At 52.1% G+C, this 10,257-nt stretch overlaps 1 protein-coding gene across 3 annotated transcripts in view; it reads left to right on the top strand.

Annotated features, from left to right (window-relative positions):
- LARP1 (La ribonucleoprotein 1, translational regulator) overlaps positions 1-5,122 on the top strand; it is a gene marked incomplete at its 5' end in the record, with an annotated part of 70,211 nt that extends 65,089 nt beyond the window's left edge. For all 3 annotated transcript variants that reach the window (XM_027766946.1, XM_027766947.1, XM_014582779.2), the window contains 1 exon segment: positions 1,619-5,122. In XM_027766946.1, the coding sequence (XP_027622747.1) occupies positions 1,619-1,828 (210 nt within the window).
- Positions 5,123-10,257: the final 5,135 nt, after the last annotated feature.

The following is a 10,257-nucleotide window of genomic DNA, read 5'->3' as shown; positions in this document are numbered from 1 at the left end:
AACAATAGAGTGAGAGAGAGTAAGTATAGAGAGGGACAGAGTGAGAGAGAGAGAGCTGCCAGGTCCAGGACTCAAACCGCTGTCAGCCATGTGGGAGCCCAGTGCCCTTAACTACCACTTCACCTGTTGGCCCCATGAGTGAAGTCTTTTTTCTAACCCTACCTGACTAGACCCAGGAATCAGTGTACCTGGGTTCTGATGTCAGGTGTGCCACTAGCCCAGAGGACCATCCCCATCTCCACATCCCTGATTTGGGCTCTAGTTTCTCCATCTGTATGATGGGGTGTGAGACTTGGGAGTGGACAGTGAAGAATGATTGGAGGGAATGGTATGGTTGCCCCCCTCCTTGGTAGACATCACTAAAGCATCATAATGCCTCCTGTCTCATATCCATTAACCACTGCTAGTTGAATAGGAGGGTACCCAAAATAAATGTATTAGCTCTTTCTGGAAAAGGCCATTGCCAACCCCAGCAGTTTATAAATTGATGGCCACTTCTGTCATCTTGGAGCACTGTCTCAACAGTGACATCCAGTGGTGAGTTTGGGTTAGTGCTGCTGGTTAGGGTGTGTCAGAGGAGTTGGTGGGTGGAGTCGATTGTTTAATTGATGCAGCAGATGCTGATTGGATGTCTCTGATAGGTGCTTCAGGGATTTCAGAGATGAGTGAAAGATTTTTTTTTTTTCTGAGTTTAATGCCGTAGAGATCTGTGCTAGGCATCTTACTCCTTCAAACCATTCAGCAAAAAGGCAAATAAAAGTAAGTGGCACAGTTACTATATTAAAAGCTTCCGTTTATTGCTGGTGCACTCTGAGGCAGGCACCATGCTAGGTATTTCGCATTGACCTTGCTTGGCCCCATGTGCAGACAGGCTGTGGCTCCCCCAGTGAAGCAGTGGCAGGACGCTTGGGTCTCCCAGCGTGAAGATGAGTGCTCTCTTCCAGCCCTGAGCGCCTGCATGCTTGTGACGTGCAGACCTGTTGGGGGAACGAGAAGGGTTTGACTGTGGTTCTTGGAAAGGGAACGCCATGTTCTTGATTTACAGACTCATGCTAATAGTCAAGCCAGGCTGGATCTTGGTCTGTTTCCTAGGTCAGTGTCCCCTTTAGGGCCTTGACGGGGTCGAGCTGAGCTCCCCCCTTGAGGGGGCCATGAGCATCCGGGTCTCTGAGCTGAGCTATCTCGGCATTGTGCCTGCTGCATTTCACACGTTCTCTCCTGAGCAGGAGCCCTTCTCTGGAGTGGTGCAGACTCGTATGGGGAAAACTCTGGCCTCTGGGAGTAGGTGGGTTTAGAGTTTGTCTTCACCAGTTACCAGTTATGGGACCCTTGGCAGATTGTTTTCTGCGCTTCAGTTGTCTTGCCTTTGTAAAACAGAATCATGGCGTGGATCACATCCATATCAAAGGGTAGTGTGGACCCCCTAAGAGAAAGTGCATGAAACAGCACATGGGCTTTGGTGTCGAAATGCCAAATAACCCATACCCAGTAGTTCTGTTGTGACATTAAACCTACTCTCTACGTTTGGAGGTAAAAGGAGGTCTGTAAACAGCACTGGCAAGGAAGAGGGTGTGGGGATAGTGCCCCTTTCTCACCTGTGACTCCGTTCTCTTCGCAGCCCCCCATGGGTGAAGAGGGCAACCACAAACGACACCCAGCAGTAGCAGGAGGTGGCGGAGGTGAGGGCAGGAAGCGATGCCCCTCCCAGTCTTCCAGCAGGCCCGCAACCATGATCAGCCAACCCCCTACACCACCCACTGGCCAGCCTGTCCGGGAAGATGCCAAATGGACAAGCCAGCACTCGGACACACAGACTTTGGGAAAGTGAAAAGCCCTTAGCCCTGGGGTTTGTGGGGGGAAAGGTGGGGTGGGCGAGAGTCCATGGGGGTGCCCAGTCCCAGGAGAGGGGACAGAGAAGGGACAGGCCTAGAGATAGTCAGGCCTTCGTGCTGAGTCGCAGTGTGTACACCATTTGGGCTATCAGAGATCCCCCTGGGCAGGAGCCTCCACATCCCCCTTCCCCTCCTTTCTCCATGACTCTTCACATCCTAGCTTCTTCTAAGGGGGGGAGGGAAAGGGGGGAGATTTTTTTTATATATATATATATTATATATATATATCAAGTTTTAAATTATTGATAGTTCGTCTGGATTACCAAAATCACTCTGCAGTCCTGCCCGCGGCATTTAGGCCGCAGCCCTGGTCCCCACCCACAGCCTCCTGCTCCCCCTCCAGCCAACTATGCAGCCCACAAGAAGGCCTGCGGGCCCCATTGCCCAGCACTGTCCCGTGGAAGGCTCCGGCAGCACCCTGGGCCCTAGGAGCACCAGCCCCTTCGTCATCCAGGGTCCGCCATCACCATGATCTCCCTGCTGTCCCCACCATGCCCTTCTGCCATCTTCTGGGAGAAGGAAACCAAAGGATCTAGAAGTGGGGATTGGGGGGGAGGTTTCAGCCTCACCCCACTCCCCTCTCCCCACACCCCTTACTCCCCAGCCCAGAGAGACCCTGCTCATACCAGAAAAGACTATTTGAAAGATGATTTATTTTATTTTTCTCTGACCTTTCCATCCTTGGGAAAATGGAAGAAAAAAAAAAAAGACAAAATCGACCATAAAAGACCAAAAAAAAAAAAATCAGCAAACCCCCACCTTATCCACAGAAAGTGATGTCTTTCCCTCCCCATCGAATTTTTTTGTTTTGTTCTTGGAAATAATATTTTTTTAAAAGTTGCCTTATTGTGGAGCGGGAATCTGAAATACCCAAATGCCTGTTTTCCTTGGTGGAGTCAACCCGAAGAGCTCCCACCTCCTCTGGATGTGCCTGGGCTCGGACTGGCAAGAATCTTTCTCTGGACTGAGTTGCATGTACAGTGCCTCCTGCCTGGAGGCAAGAGAGTGGGGCGGCCCTCTCAGAGCTGTGCCCAGAATACCCCTGCTGTTGCATCGTTCGAAGCCGACGTCCTGTGTCTGTGCACTGCTGCCACTGTCGTGTCCTCGCCCTGCTTGCTGTTGCCTCACGCCAGGCCCCGTCCTGCCGTGACACCCTTCATCCTACCCTTGGAACCCCCAGGCCAAGTTTGCTTCAAACTGTTGGAGTCCAGAGTTGGCCTGGATCTTGAACACATTTGGCCTCAGCTTGAAAGTCTCCCCCAGCCCAGAGGGGAAAGGTGAACACCTGGCAGCTGAGGCTTGGAAATGTTTCCTGTGTTGGCCTGAAAGATCTCTGAGACCTCCAGGAGGCTTTGTCTCTCCTAAAAGGTGGAGAAAGATGCCATTCTCCCCCTAGGGTCTGGTGGGGGTCTCCCCATCTATCATCCCCCCTCTGCAAGCCATCTGCCCACCCTCCAATTGATCCCACCTGGGAGCGAGGGATGAGGAATTGGGGGCTGGGGGGAATCCTGCCAGTCGGTGAAGCCCTGCGGCAGGAAGGTATATGTGGACATAGAGTATACCTGACTTCTCTTCTCCAGCCACTGACTGCTCGGCTTGGGCTGTGAATGACAATGGGATGGCTGGAGTTCACTGTCGTCCGAAGCCAGGGAGGGTGAGGAGGACTGACCCACCCAGACGGGATGCTTGCCGGGTGTGGGCATAACTACGTTCACCCCAGTGGGAACTGGGCAGCACGGAGAAGCTGTGGTCTTTTTGCTCAGCCACTGACACTTTGGCCCTCCTTTTCAGATGGTTCTTTCATTGGGCCCAAAGGTCGGGAGTAGGAGGCAGTACCCCAGGCTGACAAGGGCTTGCCCTGTACCTTGGCACTCGTTGCTTTTCACCTGCGCCCTTCCCCCAGTGCTACCCTCCCAGTGGTCAGTGTGTGGGATGCCCCCCTCAGCTCCTGTGACCCAGGATGAGTGACGGGTCTCTGCTTCGACTGGGACCGAGGCCTTCCGCCGCCCTGAGGTCTGGCGTTGCCTGCACTGCACCAGACACTGGACTCCCTGCTCTCCCTCAGAGCCCTCCTCCAGGTCACTCAGCCTGTACTGTATCCAGCGCCACAGAAACCTCAGTGTTCGTCCTCTGCTGGGTTTGGGGGCACCAGGAAGCCATGGGGTGTGGGAAAGGCTATTCTTACCTAGAATTTTCTCCCAGGCCAGGGAGCTGCCATCCTCTCCCCAATCCTCTCCACGACACCCCTCAAAGAGGAAGCCCCTTTGGGGTGAGGAGGTGAGGACTTCATCTCAACATAGGCTGAGAATGGGGCCCGAGGGGGGCTCGCTCTCGCTCGCTCTTTTTTTTTTTTTCTTTTGGTAACATGTTAAGAGTTAATGTTGCAAAGAGTAGTTTACATCTTCACTTTCTGAAGACACTTGAATTTAGGACCGATGTATCTGTGACAAGCATGCCAGGAGTGGCAGGGGCCATCAGGGCTAGCCACTTGACACCCACCATCCTCCCACGGGGATGCAAGACCTGAGACACAAGCAGCAGCCTGCCCAGATCCCTCTGCTCATCCTGCCCCTTCCAAGGTCGGTCCACAGCAGCGCGACCTTTGGGCATCGAACATCGGAAGGTCTGTGTGCCTCGGCCCCCTTAGGGTGCAGGTTCTCGTTCGCCCGCTTCTGAACCTGGGAGCAGATGTGCTACCAGTAGAGACGGGTCCCTGGGCCCGGCCCCGGCCTGGAGCCCTGAAGCCCGGAGCCCTCGTGTCGGAGTTGTTAACTGTTTTCGTTTTGTTCCATTTTCCCCTTCCCTGATTGTTTTACAGAAGAAAGTAAGCTGCTCAGGAGGCCCTGGGAATGGGAGAGGAGGGGCGAGGAAGACCACTAGTTAGCATGGGGGTGATGGTTTTTGCCAAAAGCCTGGGTAAAGCAGTCTGGGTCATCTGGCACCCTCCTGAATGGGACCCCAAAGTATCTCCTGTGTGGAAGCCCCTGGATTTCCCCAGCCTCGCCCTCTCCTTCAGCCATTGGATGGCAGAGGGGATAAGGACTTACAGCCCCTTCTCATTGGAGAGGAAAACTTGTCATTTGGCTCTGCGGAGAAGGTCCCACCTTACGCTCGTAGTACATTATCTTTACCATGTGCTAGGTTGTCACATTTTAAAGGACAAAAAAAAAAAAAAAAGAAATGTAAAATACTTGAATGAGCTTGTATTATAACATTAATATTATTGAGTACCCGCTTTCAGGCTGAAGTGATTCATTCATTACTCTAGTCCTGCTTTAGTCCTTTGTAATTTGTGGTAATTATGCTTTTCTTTTTAATACAAAAAAATGTATAAAAATAAAAACTTGAAAAGGCAAAATACTGGCTGGTCTCCCATCTGGGGTAATTAAGTATGAGGGATGGAGCCCTGTTGGGGTTCCCCCATCCCAGAGGAGCCCTGCACTCTCGATGTCCTGTGGGTGCAGGTCACGCCCCGGGGTCTTTCTAGCTTCGGGAGCAGCCTTGAGTGCCACGGAATGGAGAGAGACCAGTCCAGCGGATCCAAGGGGTCTTCAGGAAGTTCGTGGAAAGTGTGTATTATGCAGGCCAGCAGGAGGTATAGTGGTTACCGTGGCCAGATCCCATGTGGCAGCTTGAAAAACTGGCCATGTGTGTATCCACGCCCAGAATCCCGAGACAAGATTGGAGGCGAGGGGAGCATGATGTGACCATTCTCCCCGGAGGTGGGGAGAGGTGATGTCTCACAGCCCCCACCCCTCACAAGTGCATGTGCTCTATAGCATAAACTAGATTACGAAAAACCATAGGTTTCAAAATTTTGCCCCAAGATAAACGGATTTTATGTTTGAAAAGGTTGAGCTTCCTCATAAAGGTGACCTCAGCCCCTCTCAGAACAGACTCTTGAGGGTGTAACAGTCGCCCCAGCCCCCTGCATTCTTCATGTGGAATTGCAAATTGAACAGAAAGCCTGGCCTTGATCTTACAGCTAAGCTGTCCATTGACCTGGCACTCCTGTCAGATTGGTTTGTTTTGTTTTGTTAGAATTATTTAATTTGCCCAGAAGGAAGGAGCAAGAGAGCGAGAGCCAGGTCCAGGACTTGAACCATGGTCAACCATGTGGTAGTCCAGCACCTTAACCACCACGCCAACTGTTTTAAATTTTTTGCTAGAGGGCACATGCACTCACTAGAAAGAGGGGGAGAGAAAGCATGCCCAGGGGCAGGGCCACTCCGCAACCTACAAACAACCTGGTTTCTTCGCCTTTCAGCGTGTCAGGCGCCCAGAGTGTTTTTCAAGCCACCTGGTCTGGGACTCGAATGGTGCAGTTGGCTGTGTGGGATCCAGCTGCCTTAAGCATGCCATCAAGCAGCCCAGAAATGGTTTTCGAGAGAGTTCTTTTTCTCTCTCAGGTGGGTAAGGACTTCAATACCACCCAGTGGCCTCTATTTGCCAAAGGAGTGGTTGAGACTGGCCAGGGCCCGGCAGGTGGTGCAGTGGTTAAGGTGCTGGACTCCCACATGGCCAACAGTCTGAGTTCTGGACCGGCGGCTTGTAAATCACTCCAGGAGCACATACATGTGTGCATGCCCAAAGTCGCTAGAGGAGAATGGCGGAGGGCGACTTCTCTGTCTCGGTCTCTCCAGAGAATGTACGCACCCTATGACAAAAACATAAAAACAGTGGCCAGAGCTTCAGACTATAGGTAGCTCTGGGACAGGAAGATGAGCTCCAGCTCACTTCTGCACATTCCCTGTCAGGAATACCCACAGAAGAGGCTTTGTACCACCATAGCCCCAGATGTCACGAGTCAGAACAGGTCTGGTTGGGGACAGAAAGAACGAACATCTGGAGTCCAGTGGACACCAAGTTTATTTCACGTGCTTTCTCCTCTCACATTCACATGTTTTCTGAGAACCTGAGGTTGTTCTCAGCCTCACTTGACCAACCTCAGGGCCGATCTGTTTGACCCAGAAAAGGGTGGGACTGGGCCCCTCTGCCTGGAACCGATCACCTGCCTACCAAAAGGGGTGACAATGACAGCCTCTCGCAAGGCCCCTCAGAACCTCAAACCTAAACCTTGAGGAAGACAATGTATTGTCTGTCCACTCCCAGCTCCTCCCTTTCTCAAGTCCATGCGTGTTGGCAGGTGGGTGGGTGGGGCCTCAGAGGTGAGAACTGGGAGCTGCGACCTGCCCACTAAGGGCACGAGCCATCCATCTTAGTGAGGGTGGGGCCCTGTAGGCCAGGGCAGGAGGTGGGCCAGAGCTCTTCTGAACGCAGGGATGATGATGCTGGGCAAGTCCCCTTAGGGCTGCTGGGAAGTCTTTTTAGATAGTCTTGCCTGAGTTTCGGCCCTTTCTTTTCTTTCTTTTTTCTTTTTTAAGATTTTTGCTATAGGTCACATGCACTCACTGGAGAGACAGAAAGTGAGAAATCACTCCCCCCCCAGCCAGGGAGGATGGTCACCCACAGTCCTTTCTTCTCCATTCTCCTCAGGATCTTGGGCATGTATGCACACTTGCCCAGCGTGAGGTGTTTTTTTTTTTTTGAGAGATTTTCACTGTAGGGCGCGTGCGCTCGCCAGACAGACAGACAGAGACATAGAGACAGAAAGCGAGAAATCACCCCCCAGGGGGGATGGTCACGCCGCAATCCCTTCTCCTCCATTCTCCTCTCGGGATCTTGGGCACGCACGCACACGCGCCCGGCGTGAGTTTTAAGCCTCCGGGTCCGGGACACGAACCGCGGTCGACTACGTGGGCGTCCAGCGACATAGCCATTACGCTAACTGCTGGTTCCCCCCAGCGTGAGTTTTAAGCAACCAGGTAGGTCTGGGATCCAAGCCTTGGGCAACTACATGGGAGTTCAGCAACGTAACCATTCCGCCATCTGCTGGCCCCAGGAATTTTTTTTTAAAATTGTATTCATTATAATTTTTAATTTTTTAGAGAGATTTTAGCTATAAGGTGTGTGCACTGTCTGGAGAGACAGAGAAAGAGAGAAAGCAAGAAATCCCTTCCAAGAGGTGGCCACACCACAATCCCTCCTTCTTCAGTCTCCTCTTAGGATATGGGGCATGCATGCACATGTGTCCAGCGTGAGCTTTAAGCCACTGGGTATGGGATGCAGACCACAGTTAACTACGTGGGAGTCCAGCAACATAACCATTAAGCCATCTGCTGGTCCCGTTATTTTTTAATTTTACCAGGACAGGGGGTAGTGAGAAAACAAGCCACCAGGTCCAGGACTCAAATCACAGCCATGTAGGAGGTCAACACCTTAACCACCATGGTCCTTTCAGATGTTAAAAGAACTTTGTAAAACCAGACTGGGTGGTTTTCTTGACAGAACTGAAAGGTGGAAACAGGTGTGTATAAGAATTCAGTATAGCATGATGGTAGCCGTTCAAATTGAAGAGGGTCTTCAAATTGTTCTTGGGAGCCACGTCCCGGTCACGTCTGTCTGCTGAGGGGTGGCCAGGGTAGAGACTGCTTGAACCCAAACAGCTCTAGTTTCTTTCTTTTTTTTTTTTAAATAATTATTTTATTGGGAACCAGCAGTTAGCGTAATGGCTATGTCGCTGGACTCCCACATAGTCGACCAGGGTTCGAGTCCCGGACCCTGTGGCTTAAATTCACGCCGGGCGCGTGTACGTGCGTGCCCAAGATCCCGAGAGGAGAATGGAGGAGAAGGGATTGCGGCATGGCCATCCCTCCTGGGGGGTGATTTCTCGCTTTCTGTCTCTGTCTGTCTGTCTGGCGGGTGCACGCACCCTATAGTGAAAAGCCTCTCAAAAAAAATCATTTAATCTTAGTCATTGTCATTATTTTTTAAAAAGATTTTTTATTTAATTTTATTTATTCATTCATTTCAATTTGACCAGAGACAGACACACACACACACACAGAGAGAGAGAGAGAGAGGGAAAGTGAGAAAGCAAGCTACCAGGTCCAGGACTTGAACTGTGGTCAGCCATGTGGGAGTGTCCAGCACCTTAACCACCACGCCACCTGCTGGTCCCCGCATTGTCATCATTATTTTTTTATTTGGTTTTTGAAGTTGACCAGAGAGACAGGGAAAGTGAGAGAGGAAGTTGCCAGGTCCGGGACTCTAACCATGGTCAGCCATGTGGGACTCCAGCCGCCTTAACCACCATGCCACCTGCTGGCCCTGTAGTGGTTTTTTGTTTTGTTTTTTGAGAGGTTTTTGCTATAGGGCGTGTGCATTTGCCAGAAAGACAGAGAGAGAGAGACAGTGAGAAATCACCCCTCCGGGGGGATGGCCATGCCACAATCCCTTTTCCTCCATTCTTTTCTTAGGATCTTAGGCACTCACGCACATGTGCCTGGCATGAGTTTAAGCCACCAGGTCTGGGACTCGAACCGGAGTTGGCTACATGGGAGTCCAGTGACATAGCCATTACACTAACTGCTGGTCCCATGACAAGTGATTAACCACTTGGAGAAAAAGGGATTGTGTCTTTCACTCAGCCATTTTTTTCTGGGCCATTGTTGGGGGGATAACCTCTGATCCTGATTCAGATGCAGGGGCCCCAGAGGTAGCAACTCTGGTCGCTCCCTTCATGGGTAAAAGGGCACCCATCTTAGCAGGTGGCAGGATTTGGCCTTTCGTTTCCACATGGGGCTAAAGGTGTTAGTTCGAGCTGTACCTCTTGGGTGTCTTAGTTTTAATCCACGGAGGTGCCCCTATATTTGATAGTTTTCAGAGTAGGAAGACCTTTGTGTTCAGTGGGGTCATTGAAATGGGGCCTTTGTCACTGACTTCGAGTGTTGGGGGTGGGGGGAGGTAGGGAATCGTGTCTGGCATGTTAAGAGCTGAGACCTGTAATCATTTGGCCTGGTGTCCTGGCCCTGGCCAGGATATGAGAAAAGTGTTTTCGGGCAGGAAGGGGCACAAGGGTATCTGGTTCTCCCATGCCCTGGTGGAGAAGGCCACGTAGCTTTCTTAAGGCTGCCAACGTTGTCACGTTCTGCATTGTGTCCAGGTCACAAAGTCACTGGGAGTAGAACACCTGTCCCCTCCACCGCAGAGGAGCAGGGAGATTGGCCAGGTGCCCCCTCAGTAACCCTCCCGCTCACTGGCACCCTGTGGGGGGGAGCTCTTTTCCTTTTCCTTGACTCTTCAACTCCCAGTCCCGTGAAGGGGCACCACGGGCAGAGGTTTGGGGAAGCTCTGGCCCCGTCCTTGGCCCTGCTCTCGGCAGGCTGACCTCTGCACTCGTGGTGCCCTTACTGGAGTGCACGGCCAAGGGAGGCCGAGGGAGGCAAGTCGTTGGGCGCGGGCAGGGGGCCTCAGGCCACCTCAACATCCCTCCACGGAGAGGACAGCCAGGGTGGCACTAGGG

Source organism: Tupaia chinensis, unplaced genomic scaffold, assembly GCF_000334495.1.
Source record: "Tupaia chinensis unplaced genomic scaffold, TupChi_1.0 Scaffold143796_1, whole genome shotgun sequence".
In the NCBI taxonomy this organism is placed as follows: Eukaryota; Metazoa; Chordata; class Mammalia; order Scandentia; family Tupaiidae; genus Tupaia; species Tupaia belangeri.
This window is presented reverse-complemented; position numbering and strand designations above follow the sequence as displayed.